The sequence below is a fragment of the Cinclus cinclus genome, chromosome 1 (assembly GCF_963662255.1).
Source record: "Cinclus cinclus chromosome 1, bCinCin1.1, whole genome shotgun sequence".
Lineage (NCBI taxonomy): Eukaryota > Metazoa > Chordata > Aves > Passeriformes > Cinclidae > Cinclus > Cinclus cinclus.
This window is the reverse complement of record NC_085046.1, coordinates 105,002,119-105,025,192: the sequence shown is the minus strand read 5'-3', so window position 1 is coordinate 105,025,192 and position 23,074 is coordinate 105,002,119. Positions and strand designations below refer to the sequence as shown.

The following is a 23,074-nucleotide window of genomic DNA, read 5'->3' as shown; positions in this document are numbered from 1 at the left end:
GAGCTGGTCCCTTCATTTATTTTTATTCTTTTTCTAAAACAATTCAGTTTTTTTCCAAGAACAGTAGCTCCTAATTTATGAGTGCGTTTATTTTCTTTAGACGCAATTCTATGGATAAGCATTACAAACAAAATACTATGGCAGTATTAAACAGAATGGTATGGAATTATATGAATTTGTTGAAGTTTTTTCAGATAATTTCTAACGTGATTTGAATATGGAAATGCAGGGCTACAAATGGGCACCGATTGGTATACATAAAATAACTATGATTTGCACTTGAAAACTTAAGACTGAGGCAGCTCAGACCCTGGGTTAATCGACATGTTAGTCACGGCATTTTTCAGTGATCAAGAAACCAGGTTACACAACCTGCCATGGCAGTGCAGGATATTTATTGTTCTGTATCTGCGAGAAGTCCCTGCCTTGTTACTAGCAGGGCTGCCTTTTTTTTTTCCCTCTCTCCCACTCCTCCTCCCTCCCCCCCCCCCCCCCCCCCCCCAAACGTTTCTAAGTATAGTGACAACCTCATCAGGGTTTACTAGTAGCAGCGCAAGCTCAGTGAAAACCTGGGAAATCTAACTGGAAACACGAGAGAGAGCTTTATTTGGCAGTGCTAAAAAAACCTGGGGACAAATGGCTAAGCGGCGGTGGAAGTGCAGGCTGCACAATCAATAGGCAGAGAGCTGGATAGAGGCTCCCTTTGCTGCTGGATCGACAATCGACAGCTGAGAGACTATTTTTTGCAATGGTTGACTAAATATGGTCAGGGAAGAGAGAGGCACAAGAGAGCCTGTTTGCCTGGGAGTGCATGTTTCAAATGCTTAGCTGCCTATAAAGCCGTAACAGTTTTGCTCGTGCCCTCTAAGTGGGAAATACAGTTGGTGACTTCTGTAGTGTGTGTGCGGGAGCCCTGACCTCGCAAGCAGACCTGACCTCTGAAGATGGAAAGTAGCTTCAACACAGACCTGCCTACAGTTAAGCCTGGAAACATAACCTCAAGCAAGAAAAGATGCAGTGCAATATCTAAGGAACTAGAAGAAACCAATATTTGCCAGGGGAGGGGGGAGATGATCGCTATTTTTTTGGTGCCTTTTTCTAAATTTTTTTTGGAAGCAACTCCAACTTTTGGGGGCTTGGTTTCGGTCTTTTGTTGGGTTTTTATTTTTCTTTTTGCCTGTGATTACCTTCATCTGACAGTGGGCTAAGCTCACCTTCCCTTGGCTTCCTAGCATCTATCCTTGGAGTCTTAACTCTCAGTCCAGCAGACATAAGGTATAATTTCTATACAACATCATCCATATTTTAGCATTCAAAAGAAAGCAAGAAGGTGCCAATCAGGCACCCATCTTCATGCCTTTTTTTTTTCTTTTAAGTTTTATCTATTTAAGGTGGTGAGGTACAGTATGCACCGACATTCGCCCCCCCTTGCCTCCCCCTCCCATGTAATGAAGAGCTGATTCAGCGAATAGAGTGAGAGCACTCAGGATGAGATGGCTGCTGCTGATGTGTCTCTAGGTCATTACCTCTCTTCCAACTGCAAATGCTGCATGATACTAAGCTTACAGGTAACAGAACATCAGGAGACCTGCATTATTCTGCACGTTTAAAGGATGCCTATGACTTTCTGCATGTGTATCTTATTTACTAGCCTGTTTTTTTAATTGTTGTATTAATCCCTCTAATCTGGGAACAGCTTAATTTTGAGTGTGCTAAAGTACCAAGCATTTGTAGTGTAAAGAGCAGGTTGCAAGAAAACAACTGTTAGTGAAAATTTCATAGGGAAAAAAAAAAAAGAAACCAAAAAAACAAAATCCCAACTTGCTTAGTAGGCAGAATTCTTTTTAAAGAAGATAAACTAATAAATTGCAATGCCATTAACTGGTTGTTCATTTCAGTGAAATATATTCTTATCTTCCTATGCAAAACTGAAAATGTACAAACTTGAAAGCCTAATAAACAGTGTGGTAGTGCAATGCTGAGTTCTCAAATAGGTCTAGGTAAAATTTTCCAGGTACTTTATATCAGACGTAAATGAAAGCAGCTACTTTAAAACTAGAATGTGACTGCTGTGATTCTAATGCTGCATTGCTGATTCTCCCTGTACTACTGTGCTAGCTACTGCTACACTCTGATTTGCTCTCTATCAGCTGCACTAGGTTTTTGTCATGAGCTGCAGAAATTCTTACTTCCTCTGCTCTCAGCTTTCCTTACGACTATTACAGTTACTAATTGTTAAGCTTATTTCAAATTTACCTTCTAATGCTACAGAGACAAAGCTTACTCTTTACCGTAACCCAAATCAACTCCTGAAATACATATTAAGCAACCATAAGCTATATCTGACAGCCCCTCAGAAATCAAAGCTGTACTGCACATCAAATATTTAGCCTCCGTCTCAAACCAAGTCGTCCAAAATCTTACGAAACAGGGTTAAACTTGGGCTTTGTTCCTATGAGGTATTTTGTTTGGTTTGGGTTATTTTTTTTTAGTTAAATTATTTTAGCTGTCATAAATATGTCAAGGGTGGACAAGACTTGGACTGAAGAAGGTGAGTGCTAGTTTTAGAAAACGAGAAAAGCTGCTTGCAGAAGTGTTGAATAGGTATTAGCTTTCACATGTGACCTTCGGCCTAACAATCCAAATCCTGTCACAGCAGTTAGAGGTTGTTTTCTTAATTCAATGTCATCATCTTTACGAAAAGCAGGATCACTGGTGGCATGTGCTTTTGTGTGTGGGCTTTTTGTGGCTTTTTTGTGTTTGTTTTACTTTTTGCTTTCTTTTTTAAACCCCTGTGAAATACACTGTAAATAAGTATAAACCTGCAAGGAGTTTGCAGAATAATGGATGGACTGCAAAAAACATAGAAGTGGGATTTGGGGTAAGAAAATAAATTTATAACTGCTATTTTAGATCAGTTTATGCTTCCTTTCAGGACACTAGATGAAAACTTTACCCCAGCATGAAAATCTGCTAGAAGACCTGGGAGAAAGCTGAAGTTTTTACAGTGGACTACAACTACGAATTCTGAGAAAAAACACTGCAAACCTACCAGCAATTCAACTCTCTACTTAAACACTGTCACTTAGAAGAGCAAGAGGCTGCAAAGTATGGAAAAGCATTTCTAACATCATTGCCATCCAAAACAATGAACTATGCCCGGATTTAAGACACTGTGCAGGTAAATTGCATTGCAAAATTCAGTTAGCATAGTAAGTTTATTTTCCACCATGAGTTAATCAGAGCTGTTGTCCTTCCAAAGAACTGTCAGCCAATTTTACCTAATGACAGCAAGAAAAAGCAGCAGAATACTTTTCAGGTTCATCTGACAGGCAGTCAAGCAATTCTGTGTGTACCTGCTCAGAGCACATACTTCTTTATGTACCCATATGAACATACAATGCTATGGAATGTAAAGAAGTATGTATTTTTGGCAGGCAAGGAACGACCAGTAAGAGGAAACTAAACAGCTGCTGGAAGAAACAGGTTTCCCTCTTGTTTGAATGACATTCATGTGACAAATTGGCTTGCTAAGGGTCAGCTGGTACTGCCAAAATAACTCATACTTGTTAGTAACAAATCACAAAACATTAAATTAAGTGACTATAAAAGTGGGTAGGAAGAACTGTTAACAGCTGATAAGCAGAATGTTAGTTACAAACAGAATTTAAAGCAAGGCTGGAAATGAAACCCTGAAATGCACTAATTGAGACTGCAGCACAGTTGCAAAATTCATCATTACCAGTACTCCTCACTTCATAGATCTTAAACTAAACTTAAAAGCCTGGTTATCAAAATGCATCTCATAAAAACAAGCCTCTGTTCTAGTAATCACAGCGTGTTCTGTGTACTTCAGATGGTAGTACTTAAATTTGCATCTACCACAGAACATTTAACCCACAGGTTGCAACCTAGACAAGTATTAACAGCTAAAGAATTACAGGTGTGATCTAGAGAAAATTATAGCCAAAATAATTGAGTACAACTTCTGTAACTTAATAAGATTTAAGTTAGAATTTTCTCCAAATCAGCACTTATTATGCTCACTGAGCTGTTCAACACAAAGTGCAGTGTCAGGTTTATGCACAGAAAGTGACAATACAGAGATTTCTAGGCCAGAGTTGCTGGTCAGCGGATTAAATCTATTGACAGATTCCTAAATGAAAACAAAAATGACAACTACAGCCTAAATGGTATGTTATATTAAATAATATTTTCAAATAAGCTGAATTTATTTTAAATACAAATTTAAGAAAACTGGCCATTAAAAACAGAAAAACATTGTAGCATTCAAAAAATTTTAAGAACAACTTGAGAAATAGTTCTGGAATAGTTTCATGATCTAAAAGCGATATTAATTAAAATACAGTGCTGTAAGATACTCAACATCAAATTCAGGAACAGGGGAAAAACATGAGGAAAGAACTCCCCACTCATCAATCCATCGATTCCTATTCATGACAGCAGACTTCTAAAAGCAGTTATTAAATAGGATACATCCATGATAAACAGGCACATTTGGCCCAGATTAAAGATTCTAACTGTAGCTCTTTGCCTACTAAAATGTCTGTGAGGAAAAAAAACCCAACCAAAACAAACAAGAAAAACAAACAAAGGCAACACATGATTTTTAGATGGAGAACTTATTTTTAAATACTCATACAGATACTCTATAATAATATACATAGCCTGATATGTACACCTGAGACTACATAAATATATATACACAAGAAGAAATATTATCTTACCTGCTTAAGAAAGCAAAGTTTCAATACTTGTTTTAAAGCTCTCCCTCTTACAAGCAGATATTTTGACACCAAGGCTACAGTATCTTAACGTCTAAATTAAAACCTGGTTTACAGTGGGAAACAAATCAAATTGCAGTAGCTTTTCTGAATAAAGCAAGGCTACTAAACGTGATCATGCTCACAGAAGCAATCTGGTGTAACTAGCAGCTTCACTGAGGGGTTAATTGCTAAGCATCTTCTTCTTTACCTGAAGAGTTCCTGTGCTCAGCACCAATTGATTCAGCTACCACTATATAATGGGACAGACCTTTTAACAGTTTTAATTTATCTGAAAGGTTTTGGTAACAATTTATCATACTGTGTTCTCCCCTTGTATAACAATTGCAATGTTATTCTGACACAAAATGACAGTTCAGAGTGATACAAAAGTTAAAATTATATGTTGACATTGCTTCCTGCTAGTTCATGTTAGCATATCTCTAAGAATACATACCCAGTCACTCTAAAATGTCACATCCATCACTTAGATCAGCTGTTCAATTTTAACTGAGCACACGTTGAACTTTGGGCATCTGCTGACACAGTTGTAACTCAAACATTTCAACTGTGTGACTGACAGGGATAACAGATGCTGACATTATCAAATGCTACACGGCTTTTTTTCCACAGCCGTTTTTTGTCCCGATATGGCCAGTACATGAAACTGTATTGCCATCCAAAAGCACACTTGAGCAGCTGTATCTGTAAAACAGTTCCTCTATAACTGGTAAAAATAGAAACTCATTTTATAGCCATCTTGATGCTTAAGTCCAAGTGACACACCTGCTACGCTTCTATTACGATACATGGTGTTGGGAATATATTTACATAAATCTTCTCACCATCATCAGACTATGCAACAAACAGATGTAGACTATCCTTGACATACTCATTACTAGGGAATGGTTTGAAGTAAGGTTGTCCCCTACTTTCCACTGCAGTCAAAGCTCAGAAAGAATTCAGTATGACATAAAGAAAAGCTGTGTGAGCTCACACAATTGTATTAAGGACCTTAGTTATAGAAGAAATCAGACGCAACCCCAGATAAATCTTTAAAAACAGCATTTTTCTGGCATTAAATGTTTTTACATACACTATCAGGGTAAAAAAATTAAGTCTACCCTTCTATATTATATAACCATTCCTAAAAAGTTAATACTAACCAGAGATATAGCAATGGAATTGAAAGCACTTGGCATTTATATTTGTGCTAACTAACTACAGCATAAAAGCAGCTGCAAAAGGGAACTGCCAGAAATGAATGAGGGGAAGGGGGGGAGGAGGGTGACAAGGAAACTGAAACATTCTTCCCCAGTACAGTTTAACATAAAGAAATAAGGGAGCTCTACAGAAATTTTAAGACTACAATTTCTAATCTATTCTAAAATTTGATTTCACTAGACAGGAAAAAGTTAAAACTGTAACTATGATTTGATTTGAGAGTCATCCAAATATCCTCAAGGAAATACTCAAGGACAGAACAAACCTGTACAGGCCTTTCTGGTATACAGCTTTTAATTTTGCCATCTCCAAATTAGGAAAGAGTTAAAAATTTGCATTGACAAGAAACAAATTGGGTAACACAGAAGAAAGCCGTGTGTTCTTTGTGCACTGCTTATGTGCTTTAAAATGTGTTACTGAATTATAAGCTTCCTGCACTCCAATGCTTTGCTAAAGCTGGTAAAATGGAACCAAATCACCTCTTCAATGGATTTGGTCCCCTTCAACCAGCTGTAGCTATGCATTGATCACTACAGGATTTCTCATGTTTTTAACACGAGACACGAAACCTGCTCAAGCAATTATGCAGTCGTCTCTGCAGTCCAGCTTAACTTCTAGGCAGTCCGAAGATGGAAAGTAACCAGAAATGTAGCAAATTCTGTATTCTGAAATTTCGAGTTCGTATTTGTAAGTAAATAGCTACTGGTGTTTAACAGTTTGTCCATATGCAGTGAAAATCATCTCTTACAAGATTTATAAAGAAGATAGGTAAGCAATGAAATAAACATTTCCCAATGATTTATTGTCTCTTGTATTCTTCCTCAAGTCTGGTGCCCTTTCTAGCAGAACTGACCAAAAAAAATCCAGAACCTAAAATGAAACAATCATGAACAGTACTGGCAGAGCAAGTTTATTCTCTGGGCACCCCTCTCCCCTTTTTTTCATTACACAAGGAAGGAAACTCCTCGGGGCAGGAACTGTATTTGCCATTTTGTATCCGTCAGGCACATTATTTACTATTTAAAGATAATAAATTTGCCACTGACCTCAACAGCTACAGGCTAACCTGCCATCTAATAATAGGTCTGCTCATGGAGCTTATATTCTTCCTCCAAACCAACTTGAACAAAACTATTCTTCCAAAGCATTTTCTGACATAATACTTTAATAAGAGGTTTTAAAAACAGGCTCTCTTTGCACTCAGCTTCAACTATGCTTAACCTACACTTACTGTCAGAACTGCAAACACAAAAGAAAAAAGTCACTTTGACAGGTTTAGAAAATAATTGTACCACTCTCATTTCCTCAGAACTTGTCTCTCTGAGGACCTACATGACAACACAGCCGGTGAGTCCCGCAGACACTTCCTGAAGATACTCATTAACACCAGGTAGAAGTGAGAAACCCTACCTCTCAATTAAATTGCTACAGTTCGAAATTTCACTGCCAACCCGTTCAAGCCATCTGCAAATCTAAAAACAAATGGAGATCTCCTAGATAAGAAATCCACAGGGAAAAATTATGATTCCATTTTAAATCACAATCTCCTGCTTGCCAGTTTATGAACATAAAGATGACATACTTCTTGCTGTTGGAGAGCAATATATGAATTCTGTATCTTAGTTCAGGACTTTAATATTTTGATTTAAAGTCCAGCAGAACTGTCTTGCTCTGAAGAACTAATCACACACGTGTGTGAAGTCAGGTCAGCTCCAAGAGCAGCCTCTATTCAAGATGCTAGCTGCAGAGTGAATAATAAAGCTCTCTTCACAAGATACAATGCAAATCTAAAACTAACTGGGGCAACGGATATAAAATACGCCTACACTTCACAGTCATGTCTTCAGCTCAAAAATCTGAAGTCACAGGTATGCGAATAGATCAAACATAAGCAAGAGATGATAACATGGCAAAAATAACCAATCTGTACAGTATTTTCAATTTTTACTCTCCTTTTTTCTGTCTGAAAAAAAATCTCATTAACACTGAAAAGGCAAAGTCTGCCAAGCTTTGAGGCTCACAGCACTTTGAAAAAAGTCCAAAATAAATGCACTTTTAATATGACTGACTCAGTTAAAAATCACGAACAAGAAACCATGTATTAAATAAAAGTTGAACTTCACCACACTTAATTTAAAATTTCCTTTTAGCTCTCCCATGCACAAGTTTAAAGCCACCTACAGCATAAACTAACATCGATTCTACATTTCAACATTATACAACAGCACAGAAACCAAAAGTTCTCATCCTGTACCAATTCACAAGGTACAAAGAGAAGCAAAACATGAAAAGGAGAAATATTCTACTAAGAATAGGATGCTGTCTGAAACACACTGTAGCTTGACTTGTGGAAAACACAGCCAAACTAACATGGAAGATAAAGTGAAGAGAAAATCTAAGCTATTTGACATAAATCGCTATCTTTATCCAATATTCAAACATTTCATATTAAAAATTAAAAACCTTGGAATGTTCTTCTCAGCACAATTTGTAGGTTTTTTCTTGGGACATCTCCCTATTATTTATAAAGTTCAGAACACAAGAAACAAGAAATTTTGCTCTGAAAATGAAATTGGTTCCAAATATCTATTTGACATCAACTAGAAAAAAAACTATAGAAATCCACCTCTGTTTATTGCAGTACCCATGCACTTAACACATGCATTTATCTTTCTATCCTCAACAAGGAAGATGTATGTGAGCTTTATTAATTCTTGCATAGACAGCACATTTTAAATTTTTAGAATTATAGCTATGCACACAAATGCATATACATTTATATACACATAGAGTATGTGTAATTTTTGTAAAATTATACAGACATTACATAATATATCTATATATTTGAAAATCAGAGGAATTTAGTGCACCATATTACTATAAGGCACCACATCATGAAGCCATAAAAACTGTAATTTAGGTGGAGTAGGAAGATGAGGAAAGATAGGTCTTTAAGTAAGATTTCAAGCAGAACCTATTATATACTGTTTGTGACCCACAGCAGCAACAGGCTAAAGATGAGGGGGTTATTTTTAACAGAGTTTTTAATAGCTTGTGCTTAGTGCATTTAACAGATCAGTAGTAGCCATTGTTCTGTATTAGATTAGAAAAACAAAGTGGCAAATACAAAAACTTCGGTTTCATTCCGAAACAGGCAAGTGGATGAACTACAAAATCAGCAATGAAACAAATGAGTACCACTGAAGTCTTGAGAAATATAAAACTCAACTCCTAGATGAATGAAACTATTATGACAATTTTTGGCTGGGGGGAGAAATCAAAATAGATTTATTTTAGTTTCATTTTCAATCATTTCTTCCCAGGCTGATGGGTAAAATATCTAATGCTGAGAGCATTAGATATTTTAGATGAAACTACTCCTTCTGTGATGGGAGACAAAATTCCTTTTCTGCATGCTTGAGCAGTGCTCAGATGGAACTGCAACCAAAAAAAGAATATTAAATATCTGTTTTAGATACAAGTGAAACCCCTTGTATGGAGGGAACCCACACAGCATTCAAATCACTAATACTGGAAACATTTTCCAGTACTTCCAATAAAAAGTTTAGTAAAGGAGGGATTATTCTGTTTAAAACTGCACTGTACCTCACATTCTACCAATCATCAAACTGACCCAGTCTGAACTACAGTTTGGATCCCTCCATCAAAGGAATGCACTGTCCCTCCTTAAACACCCACCCACAGAAAAATCTCCAGCACATGTCTATGAAAAACATTTTTTTCCCATACACTTTCCCTGCATCTCATCTTGAGATTATGGTCACACAAACCAACTACCACAAGAGCTGAGGAAAAGCACTGCAGAAAAAAGTAAAAATAAATAAATAAATATATATATATATAAAAAAGAAACCACCAGAAAATACCCCACCTAGGTAACTGAGACTTTTACCTCATGAAATTATTCCATTCCACAAACAAATAATGAATAATGTTTACTTTTTAACTATCAGTCTTGATAGATATGTTCTAAGATACTAGCCTAGATTTATCAATAATGGGTGGAATTTATACAAACTTACAGCCTTATTTCTCCAACTTCTGTCAACTGAAAAACCAAATTTAGTAGTTAACAAGCAAACACACACATTTCTTGTTTTGTGTAAACTATACTGAATACTCCACCCCAGCATAAAGTATTACTGAAGTCTTGTTAGCCTGACAGCTTTGAAAAATACCATTTATCCACAATGTAATACAGAATCAGCAACACAACTTTTCTTTAAAGTTCTATCTGTGCAGTAGTTTTCAAAAGCTATCTTAGCTGAAAACTGAATTTAGACGTATATATAGAATGCAGCTAGTATAAAACAAACTATGCCTTAAAATGAACTTTTTCAGTTGAGCTGCTATATAAAAGCTGAAATAAAAAATATGATTAACTGTTTCATATACTGAAAAATATAATCTAATGTAACACTGCTAAGAGTGCTTCAGAGCTGTATGGTTTACTTAATAATTATCCACAAATAAGTATTTATAAAAAACTCAAATCTCTTTATCAATTCCAATAGTCAAGAAGGAAAACGTAGCAGTATTTACTATTTTTATCCTACATCAAGATTCTATCTTCACATGAAGATAGAATCTAACTAACTTCTGACTTTTTTATCATAACTTTTATTGGCAAAATTTTACAGCCATGACAGGAAATTTTTCAGGAATTTGGAGTTATCCAAATACAGCATTAAACTCAGCAGACTCCTAGCTTCATTCCAGTAAGGGCTTCCGAGCATTAGAAAGATGCACAGCTAAGCAACATCAGCATTTAAGAAATACAACTACACACAGATTTAAAGATCTTCTGAAAGAACACCATAGTTCTACCCTCACAAATACTTGCTTTCCTTTTACGTATGATAAAAAAATCTTTAAAAAGAAATCTGTACCTAGGGTTTCCTCTTAGTGCAGCATGATGAAGTGCATTAAACCCATTGTTGTTGGTGATAGTAACATCTGCTCCAGCTTCTAAGAGTACAGCAAGGATATCATCACGCTTTTTACTTATTGCATCATGAAGTGGAGTGTCTCCTTCAGAATCCTAAAACCAGAAACAGTTTACGTCAATTTTTGCATGCATTCACATTAAAAAGATACTACAATATCACTACGAAAACTGACTATTTAAACACAAAACAGTTCTTCCAGACCTGAGTGTTGCTATACTGCAAAATTCAGAGCAAGCCGCTTCTCATCCTGCTCCAGGTTTGCAAATTCTTCAGTGGGAAACCCCACCCTGAGCTCCACCATTGTACAGTCACTCTACTGCTAGAACTATGCTTTGCATCCCATAGTACTGAAGACACTGAGGTAGCTAATGACTTCTCTATGCTTCTTATCAAGATGGAGTTGATGCCCAAATTACAATTTATGAGTAACACGACAGCAACAAAAACTAATGTAATAAAGGGAAGACCAGTCAGGTGGAAGGAGAAATGGAATCTTGAGTAATAAATGCTGAGTTTAGCTAGCGATTAACCATGTAGCAGACAATACCAAAACAACAGTGTGAAATTAAAGCATAGGCAAATCAAAATAAAATAATGCAGTCCAGGTACTAAAAGCAGGCATATCTGTTGTTTTAACTGAAGCATATAATTTTCCATGAAGCAAAAGCCAATATCATAAAGCAATATTCAGCTTTTAACTTGTTATGGCTAATAGAAGATTATATTACACAAGGTACAAGATAATACTTGACTGCACAATTGAACAAGCAAAGAATTTAAACTTAGCTTGATGTTTTCTTTTTCAAGTATCCGAAATAAGGAAAAAATACTTTTTACTCCTAGAAGCATTTTGTAGATTATTTATTCAAGAACTCAGATGGCTGCACTGAAGAGAAATGCCCTAGACTAACAGCAAGAAAACACATCAATTTAAGCTTATTTGCAGCTACATAGGCAAAATCTCCAGATTTATGCTTCCACTAAAATTCTTGCACCATGTAAGTCAGGAAGCCTTTTGTCACCAACACTGACTCAACTGCAAGCTGACTAACACAGAAAGTGAACATTTTACCAATACAGTAGTACGAAAACAGATCTCTGCATGAGAATCAAAACCTGCCAAAAAGCACCAAAATATGGAAACACTTGAACCAGTGTGAACGAATTTGCCAGAACTAAATCATAGCTTTTATTTGGTTTAATTGATCGTATTTCCTAAATTTCCTGTTTACAAACATATGTTTGTTTACACAGTGAAGTGGCCACAGCAGTGGAGCGCTGGCCAGTTAAATTCCAGTTATGCCTCAGTCTTACTCCCCTGTGCTCTCATTGACAAAAATCAATCACCTACTCACATTTGCACATCACAGCTCCTCAACACACATGCTGAATCCAAAAGTTCATATTTTTCAGTAGCAATTATATTTTCCAGATGGAGCATCCTTGCACTATTCTACTGACTTCTTCAACTGAAACAAAATTCTGCAATTTAAACTCAGGCAAATCCACTTTGGCTACCCATATGATCCTATGGGACTTACAGTCACACTTTACTGGTCTCAGCACATCAGATTCCTTATTATATCTACCGTTCAACAAATACTACACAATATCTGGATGGACATAACAGCTCAACCTCAGCAAGATCAAGACAGTACCTTAAGAGATCAGGCAGAAGGAGATAAATAAATAATCACTACATTCACTAATTTCAAAAAACCTTTTGCTCATCTTCTTTTATGTGGATTTACAGCTCCAAAATATCTGATTATTGACATGGCAAAACAAGAAGGCAATGTCTTATTACTGCATATCTTGATTTGCGCCCAGACCACTACAGCGTTTTCTGATGCACATCTCTTCAAACTTACCCATTCTCATTTGTTTTACATACAGTTCACGAAGCTGCATTCAGCAGTGTGGACACCTGCTTATCTGATAGCTCATTTCCACACTACCTTCTATACAGTCCACTGCACTTACACTACTGCTTCCATCACCTTCATTACAGATGAAATTCCCTGTGAAATTATGGTACTTGAGATCCTATTCACGAAGGCTTTCTAAATAAAAAGCTGAATATTTGAAAGTGAATCTGACTAAATTGTTTTATCAATTATAGATCTGTTTAGGGAAAACAATAAAAGGTTTCTTTTAACAAACCATTCCACAGTATTGTTGGACTGCTAAACTGTAGCTTGTAGAAGGAGCACAGAGTTGTAGTGGAGTAATTAATCAGAAGTTGAAAAATTAGAAATAACTACAGACTGTGAAGATACCAATTAGTACCAACTGTCTAGAATAAACCAGGTGTCAATCTAGCTGTCAAGAAAAACAGACTTAATAGCATTTTTGTTATAGCTGATCACATGGTGAGGTGAAAGTTGATGCAGACAACTATACAAAGTTTGTTCCTTTCAATCCCATTTTCCATAATTTTTCTATCACCTACATGCAGCAAATCACACCATTCAGTAGCTGAAAAGTGAGCCTACACTAAAATTTACTTTACCTGGAGACTGGGGTGGCAGCCAAAGTCCAATAAAGTCTTGACAACTTGCAGATGACCTTTGTTGACAGCAATATGGAGGGGAGTCTGCCTGCGCTTGTTGCGAGCGTTCAAATCTGCACTGCCTCGGTGCAAAACCTCAATCACAGCACCCTCGTCACCGAAGGCTGCATGATGGACAGCCCTGTCTCCATCCTTGTCCTGAAGGGGAAACATTCATTTAACCTCGTATATTTCACGTTTCCTTGGCATTTAAACAAGAAGATTATTTCAACTAACAACTGTCCATATTTGATGTAATAAGAAAAATGAGACTACCATGACACCATTAAAATACCTAATTAAATAAGTGCTCAAACTGCAGCAATAGAGGATGAAGAATCAGTTTATAAATACACGTGTTCTACAACATATGATATTCTATAGCATATATAACTATTACCCTGAATCTTGGTGTGGTTTCAAATGGCTTCATTTGGGTTTCTACTACAAAACAACCACTGCCAAGAAAAAATCCAAAACAAAAGAACCAAAAAACCCACAAACAAAACCCAATGCCCAAACAGTATTATGCTTAATATCTCAGGGTAGTTCTTCCTGTAACTTGGGAAGTGTTAGAGATTCCAAACCATAGTGCAAGACTTGAGTATTTCCTTGTTCATATGATTAGGTTAGTATTTATTGGGACTTATGTGTCTTGGTTTTCACTTAATAACCCTTTTCGAAAGGAAATTTGTAACTGATGCTGACATTAACTAGAAGTTCTGATTCCGTGTTTATGATTCACAGCATTAAAACTCTGATTCAGTTTGTTTCAGTTTCACCCAAATTGAGAATTGAAATGTGAAAGTCAGACTTGTCAGTTTAGGCTATTTTAACTTTCATAGAAGTTGACTGAACAACATGAAACATTTTAAAATACCAATCAAGTTATTTTGGCATTAATGACAGTACACAAAAGACAGAAGTAAAATGGAAGTTATACATCATGAAATAATTTCCATAAGCTAGTTTCTAACTGAGTATTTGTGCATAACTTAATATAACCATGCATTTGTAGGATTCAAATTTGAAAACTGAGAAACACTGAAAATTGCAAAATAAAATCATGACTGATCAAGGGCTCACTGCCTCTCCTGAGTTAGCTTAAGTTTCTCATCAATTTGCTTCTTTAGCAACATCCTTGAAAAGTATTTTTATTATATGTAACACATCTCTAATATATTTTAAACCAATGCAAAAATTAATAGCCCTTAGCATAAACTGTATTTGCACAACCAGACTAGTTACAGCATTTTAAATGGTGGAAGACGACTTATCCCCTAATTATCTAATATACCTTTTTGAAAATATGGATGTGGTTTTCAAGATAGTCAGGGCACTATATAGCAGTTTCAGCAGCTTTTGAAAAGATACTTTTATTCCTTCCAAAGCAATCCACACTACCAAGATGCCTTCTCAGATCACAGGATTCCTTCTCAGGCTCATCTAACATGAACAGTCAAAAGAAGCCAAACCTTGCCCATTTCAAAGGGAAAAGGATCAGAAAGGGGACCTTCTCTCTATTTTTCATCTGGTTATAAGGATCATTATGAGGCAAACCTTATCAAGGGTGTGCCAGTCATCCTAAACTGCTACAAGATTTGTATTTACAGAGCATTTGGTTTCACAGAAACATGGTAATTTGTTGTTTCATATTTGCAGTCTGAGAAGTACATCAAGATATTTATGGATCAAACCCCGTATAATTATAGAATGTTTTGGCTTTACCGTATTTCAATTCTGACACAGAACCACCTGATTTTATTAAGTCTTAATGTACAGAATTCCTACTTTAATGAGTAGAGGTCCAAGATAATGCAAGCCTTTTTTTAAGCTCAGCATCAAAAAAAGTCATCTCAGGAACTAAATCCTACCCAACAGCAACAAATCATCTAGAAAAAGCTAGCAACTAGTAATCATCTGTCCTTAACACTTCCATTTAGATATAAATCTAAATATTAAAAGCATTATATTTCTACAGATGCCAACAGTACAATACTGTCAGTACTGTTTATATAATAGCTGACAAACAATAATGTCTGCAGCCTAGAAGGTTACATATTTTTACTATGCAATAGCTATATCAGGCTTTCTGAGCTATGTCAATAACTGTTTTCTGATTAAACAGAGGCCACTTGTAGTCTACATTAAGACATGTAATGCAGACATGTCTTAGAAAACACAGGAAACAACGAGGATATTCCCAGAAAATGTCATCATGTACATATATACTCTGCAGTAATGACTGTAAATGCAAAAATATCCAACTTAGCTATAAAGCAAAGAAAGTATGGATTTTTATCCAATGCTTCCATGCCTCAGACCACAACAGTGAAGTAAGTGGACTACATTTTTGCTCTCTGCTTAATGGGATGGCTCTGCTGAATATCTGCATTTTATAAACAATTATGTTTATAAACACACATACATATATATACATATATACACACACATAAATATTGATAAACAGCTTAAATTTTTAAAGCCTGAAAAATATAACTAATCTAATAATATGAAAATTATTAATATTATAATAACCAAGGCAATTATATAATCAAATGGGAATACCATCTTCACTTAAGCAACAGTTATGTGAAGATGGCTTTACAAGTCAAGTGAAATCCCTGACAATTTTTTTTATTTTAGTGTGATGGTGCTTCTGAAGCCTGAGCAAACACAAAACTCTTCACAATTCTTGTGCTAGCAGATTACTAGGTGTACGGTTTCAAACTGTTTAAGTTGTGCTTCTACCTCCCTCTTTAATGCTTCCAAGCTTCCCTTCAGTCCACCACTTGATTAACATGGCAGCCGTGAACACCACAGCACAGACAAAAAGTAGTTTAGTCTAATTTTAACAGTATTTGCTTTGTGCTGCAGTGAAAGCACTACTTCTAACATGAAGTTACTTCATAGAAATCAGACCATAGCAAGTATGTATTGCATCAATCTAAGCAGTCTTTAGAATCTAGCATGAAAGCTTTATATATTAACGGTGTATCTGTAAGTATGATTCGAATTCCAAGAGTTACATTGCCTCGTTAATGTTTTAACAATCTGTAACTTCTGTATATCAAATAAAATACAATGCTGGATGCCTAAGCATGTGAAGTTATTTTTCTATTATGCAAACAACTGGGTGCACAATTAATTTCTCAGCATCCCACTAGGCTTCAGTTTTTTTCTTAATAAATCAGATTTGACAGATCCTTCTTGTGCCTCACAAAACAAGAAATGGTTGCAATATCAGTGTGCTCTGTGCAAATAATTGAGTAAAAATCAATTCAAAATACAAATATCACAGTATGCTGATAGATAATTATCATGAACAATTACTCTAAAAAAACCTAAACAAGTGACACCCTTCTGTTTTCAGTGAAGTTAAAAAAAAGAAACTGAAAAACTGGATGCAGAGGTGGCAGTTTCTACCCAAAGATACCGCTATTACTTTCTGTTTAAACTTGTTTTAGCTAAGAATTTAAAGATTTCCCCTAACTGAATTTTGTTCATAAGAAGCATGGCAAGCATCTGAAGTTGGAGGTGCAGCACCTGACAACATTGTTTTCCCCTCAATGCTACAGGCAGAGTTCCCATTGAATTCTGCTGTTGAAATGAAACCAAAGGAACGAAAGAAGGGGCTCCATCGCACACTGGCTAACACAGCTCTATTATGTTACTTGTTATATTTCATTTAGTAAGAAGTGTTAAAGAGTTAGATATTTAGCCTTTATAGTACTGTTAGTAAGTCTAATTTGGGTACCCAATCATAGTAATAAAAGCAGTTTTTCACTCTCTCTGGCATTTAAAAAGAAGGCAAGTAAAGTAGAATTGTCATGCATTAACAAAGTTTAAGGACACACAAGCATATTTTGAAATTTTTAGGTTACCTCTGCTTCTACATCCACGTTCTGTTTCAGAAGCAACTTCAAAATGTCAACATGGCCATTCTGGCTGGCAGCTTGCATAGCTGTGTGTCCAGCACATTGCCCGTTCACCTGGAATGCCAACACTTCCAGGTGAGTTTCAAGACACACACACACACCCCTGTGAGACTGTTTAGCAGTAGAAAACTTAAAGCAACAGCACACGCAACACAGAATCAAATGAACAATTTTAAGATGATTTCTTAGCATATATAGATCTCCTAGGTCTTCTCTATTTCATTTCTGTATTAGCTAGACTGAAGAAAAGAGGAAGAAGTGGATTAAAAACATTAAGACATTAATGATACTCGGATTAAAAAATTTATCTTTCGGTGACTCCTGTAAAGGCAAGATTTTTGAGAACAAGTCTCAGATTTATACCTGTCCTCTGCTCTATGGTACATGTAACTTCCTTGCCAAATTTATGGTAACAGGAGAGAGTCTCAACAAAAAACCACATTTTGTAAAACTTTAAGCTAAAAATCAGTGCTCAGAACAGAAGAAGTTCAGACACTTAACTGTGAGCATTACTACTGCTCTAGTGAGAAAGACTGTAACTTTAAAATATGTTCCCTAAACAAACTCCTGTAATTACTAAGCATTTAGTTTTAGACTTTTCAGTCTTAGACAAGTTGGTAAAAGGAATCTGACAGAGAACAGATTAAATAATCTACTTTATGAGTTATTAAAGCAATACAAACTCACAACAACAGCAAAAAACATCCTGAAAAATCTACCCTCCTTCCTTCTATTCCCCCTTGAAAAGAGAATTTGAAGACCCTTCAGTAACTGTGAATGTTTCGTTCTCTGCACCAACTTTGGCAGCCAGAGATTTAAAAGTATCATAATTCACGGCAGACAAAAAAAATACAAAATCTGTCCAGCAAGGCAGCTCTGTGTTCACACAGCCCACACATTTCATAGGACAACAAATGGGAGAAGAGACACTGGAACTAGCTGTACTTCTTCTAAGAAGACACACTACCAACCGGCAAGGAATGCTCAGAACAGCTGCACTTCCTTTAGTACTAGAGAACCCCCAAAAGAGATACTCCCAAAACAGAATGCTCACATCTACGTCTGGCCTCTTTAGCAAGTCTTCCACTTTAGCAACGTCTCCATTGGCAGCAGCTTTTACTAATTCTTCATTGAGATCTCCAGATTCTTGGGTTTCAAATAATTTTTTCAATAGCTGGGACAATCTCTCTGTAAATGTTAACCAAAGGACAACTAAAATTACAATTCTAATTACACAAGATGAGAAAACAACTCCAGCTACATTTGTTGTGTTTCTAAGGCCACGTACATAGTAATACACAAATTACCATAAAATAGCAGCTGTAAAATTACTGAATTTGAAATAAGAGCTACAACCCCAGTACCCTTTAGACAGTGGAGACTGCCACATTAGACACTTCAAAACAAATATGGTTGTACCACAAATAGCTTTTCTCCCACAAAATACGAAACAGTAGGACAAGGTAAAAACATGAACTTAATGTACTGCTTAAACAGACTTTCTAGTATCAGGTATAGCCTGTCTTCTGTGATTTGGAACACTAAGTTGTTACACTCTTCTAGATAGTTTTACGGCCACTGTACCCTGTTCTTTATTGATAAAACTCACTGCATCTATGCCTCCTTAGGAAAAAATCTAGGAAACTATGTAGAAAGTTTTCTTGCCATTAAAGCAAGTATGTGAAGAGAAAAGAATAACTAACTATGACTAAAAAAAGGAAAAATTCTAGTTTCAATTGATCTGTGAAACTGCCAACAGAATACAAAACATGCTGGACAGTCTTTCTGTTTTGTTACTATATGAATGACAGCACGTTCAACAAAACTGAAGTGTGATTACATAGACACCAAAATATCTCACTATAATTAATCACAGGATGTCTGACTAAATTTTAAAGAAATAAATATCCTGAGTTATAATAAATAGCCACCTGCAAAAGATCCCTTGCCTACGTCCGCTATCTTAAACGACCTATTAAACAAGGAGGCTGCTTGTTACTGCCAGTGACACTCTCTTCATGCCTTAGTCCCTGTTTCAATCTAAAGTCCCTTCCAACCATTTTGAAGTCCTTGCAGAGGACCTCCAAAGACACACCTGCACTGTGACCAAACAGAAGCACCTGATACAATAATATAACAATATCTCCATCTTGACTGCAAGCTTTTCTTCCTATCTTTCTCAAGTACAACTTCAATTACCCAAACTCCAAATCCATTATTAGCCTTGCATAAAAACGATGTATTAGTACCTAATAACACCTTTTTAATTAATACAATTACTTGCCATACGTATATTACTGGTTATTCCTCAAACTTACCACCAGATGCATTGCTTATAGCAGATCCTGCTGATGCCACCTTCGAGACAGCTGCTGGATTATAGGTCCAAGATGTCCCACAAACCTCTACCTTTAAGTCACTGTCTGAATAGATCTGCTGAACCCGACCAACTTTACCTAAAGTCTGAAAAAAAGAAAATGTCAAAGGCAAATAAAACATTCAGACTTCTATATATTTTATTTTTAATATTATATACATTTTATGAAGTCTATTGTTTAACAGTACAATCACTACTACCTTTAGATAGGTTTCATTAGGCTAAACAGATAGGTACATCTGAGCAAGTATTACACTGAGTTTGACAAAAACCTAGAAGAAAATCCCTTTTAGACACCTGCATCCTTCAGGAGGAGGTATCTATACAATTATTGGTATATTACCAATAATAACTAGAAATACTGCAGAGGCTTTGCCATTCTATGAAGGCAAACACGCAGCTACTCACTGGAAGCATTGCCTCAGCCCACTCTCCGTGGCCTCTCTGGAGAAGCTTGATTCGCTCCAGGTCGTAACATACTTGAACAAGGTCACCCACTTGGAATTGAGAGGTACCTCCTTCTGCACCTTGTGCAGCATCTCCACTTCGGACAACGTTGGCCTTGGTGAGAACAGCTGGATTAAATGTCCACCTAAAACAATGAATCATTTGAAGAAGATATTAAACACACAAAGCAAAATATACGTTTAAAAATTATCAGTTGGGTAAGTTTCTGCTTGTATGCCTACAAACTTTCAGCAACTGGATACTATGGATACCATATTTGCTATTTTCCATTTTTTGTCCTTAAACTTGCCTGTGGCTCATTAATTCATTAATTGTGGCTCATTAATTAATTTCAAGGATAATCTTCAGAGATACACATGTGTAAAGGCAATTAAGAAATATCCTGCCTAAGGGGAAGCAAGCTGACAGCAATGTAAAAGTCCTGAACCTACACAGTTGCTTTATTTTTTCAGGGATAGGAAATAATTGGTTGAAAAGCAGCAGATCCCAGCTGTCTCACAACTGTCAGGAAATCACATGGGAAGAAGATGGAATTTTGGCCCCTCCCCCCAGGTCAAAAGATGCAATATTAAGTTATAACAATCCTTTTCAATTAAATGGATATCCCAGACATGCCTCAATTTTTAATCAAACTATCCCATTGGTAGTATAAATTTTACTTATTCAGAGGCATTTAGCTGTTTAGTTGGGGAGGAGACCACAAGATAAAGCAGCTCCTGTCACTGACTCTGCTGACATGACTGCCAGAAGAAAAGCCACTTGCATCCCTTTAACTGGGAAAACAGCTTTGTTCTGCATTACTATGCAGTATTAACAAAGGGAAATCCTGAAGGAACAATATACTGTCAATTCTTTCTGGACAAAATGAACAAGTCAAACTCCATATACAACTGAAATGATACTCCATTCCGCAGCTACTTTTTAAAGATAAGCCAAATACTTGAAAGCAAGAGAATAGAAAACCATGTGGCCATATCAGATTCAAACCCCGATGTAGAGCTGGGTTTGAGTCTTGTTTGCAAGGATACAGCTATGCAAAAATCAAACCTAAACAGCTTGTGGAGAGTAGTTTTGGGTTCCCCAATACCTCCTATTCTTGGTCTGTATTTACACAAAGTAACATTCCTTTGAATAATAAAAGGCTAGATACAGATCATGCCAAGGTGACTGTAGTTTAGACAATATTCCCCCTGACATTTGTCACCCGTCCTCTTAAGCTATTTTCCTGAAAACCCACAATGAATTGCTATTACCTTGGCTCTTGAAACCAAGGGATAGATAGTTTTTAATTAAAAAGGAAGTTACTGCTTAAAACACTACATTTTGCAAATAAGATAGTCTAGAATTTAATTTCTCATTTTGGACTCAAATTTTCAGCATGTAAGAGGCAGCAAAATTCCTCTTCCCACTAAAGCATCCTCAAAGTTAAGTCCTCATTACACACCTAGAAGAAAATCTTAACAGACACAAAAGGAGAAAAGAAAGCTTCTGGCACCAAACAATCACAAGCACTTAAGATGAAGGACGTTTGTGAGAAGCATCAAGGAAGGCTACAGAACACACCTGTTGCCACTCGGATATTGTACTACAATGTCATGGTCCTCATCGATGCCACAAACCGTTCCGGTTGTTGTTAAAGTTTCAAACATGCCATCAGTCCATCCTCCGTGACCATGCTGCAAAGACTGCACAATTTCCAAGTCGAGGTCAATGTTTACAAGGTCACCTATTTGCAGCCCACCAGGGTTTCTGTTACCATTTTGCTCACCTGAAAGGGAGTAAGAAAATAAAAGTTTACATCACCATACTAATTTTCTGAGTAATTTAAAGAATGGAAGTTAATTTCTGAGACTCATAGAATTGTTAAGTTTGGAAAAGACCTTTGAGATTTTTCAGGACCAACCCAGCACCGCCACCATGCTCATCACTGAACCCTGTTCCAAGTATCCTATGTGCATGTTTTCAACACTTCCAGGGATGGTGACACCACACCAATGTCTTTGCAACTGTAGTGGCCAACAGAAAAAAAAACTTTGGAACCTCTGGCAACAGAATCATGTGTTTCATGTTGAGTTTTCAAGGCAAATAGCAGTGACACTAGCACATGCTGAATACTTGTGACAAGTTCCACCATGGGTTCTAACTGGGATCTTAAAAGCTATCATATGGTGTTAGACATCTGGACACGTACAAGCTCTGGTATCAATAAAACAACAGTGCTTTTGTGCAAGGATTTAGATATATTGGATCTCTTAACATTTAAGCCAGTTCTGTAAGTATAAGCAGTTATGTTTGACTTATTAGAAATACAGAGCACAGGATGAACAACACAATTTATAACTTAATGAACACTTAAAAGCTCCCTTGCCATCCCCTTAGCACAATGATACCAAATACAATTTAGAAAAGCATGACAATTTATCATTAGTGCATAGCAATGTTACTCTTTTCACTAGTAAGGACAGTCCTTTTGAATGACATTTAAAAAGGAAAGGGAAATCCAGAGTGAGTATAATTAATACAAATCAACATGAATTTACTTCACTTTCAACTTACCTAACACAGGACAATGGTCTCTGTAGAAAGAGCCTCCTTTTGCATCTTGAACACATTTCAGGTCAGACTACGGAGAGAGATTGAGACAACTTTAGTCCTCAGTGACCGAGTCTCCAGGTCAGTGAAACTAGAACTGAAATATTTAATTAAGAAAGGCTGAAAATTATGTGTACAAAAAACATGTCCCATGATTGTCCCACACAATC

At 36.4% G+C, this 23,074-nt stretch overlaps 1 protein-coding gene across 1 annotated transcript in view; it reads right to left on the bottom strand.

Moving 5' to 3' along the window:
• The window catches only part of MIB1 (MIB E3 ubiquitin protein ligase 1), a 69,991-nt gene that overhangs the window by 25,707 nt on the left and 21,210 nt on the right, over nt 1-23,074 (bottom strand). Inside the window, exons 5-12 of the mRNA XM_062488479.1 lie at nt 22,869-22,935; nt 21,876-22,080; nt 20,253-20,436; nt 19,786-19,930; nt 18,522-18,655; nt 17,414-17,521; nt 13,491-13,688; nt 10,919-11,070 (exon numbers count right to left, since the gene is read on the bottom strand). Coding sequence (XP_062344463.1) covers nt 10,919-11,070; nt 13,491-13,688; nt 17,414-17,521; nt 18,522-18,655; nt 19,786-19,930; nt 20,253-20,436; nt 21,876-22,080; nt 22,869-22,935 — 1,193 coding nt within the window. The remainder of the gene's footprint in view (nt 1-10,918; nt 11,071-13,490; nt 13,689-17,413; nt 17,522-18,521; nt 18,656-19,785; nt 19,931-20,252; nt 20,437-21,875; nt 22,081-22,868; nt 22,936-23,074) is intronic.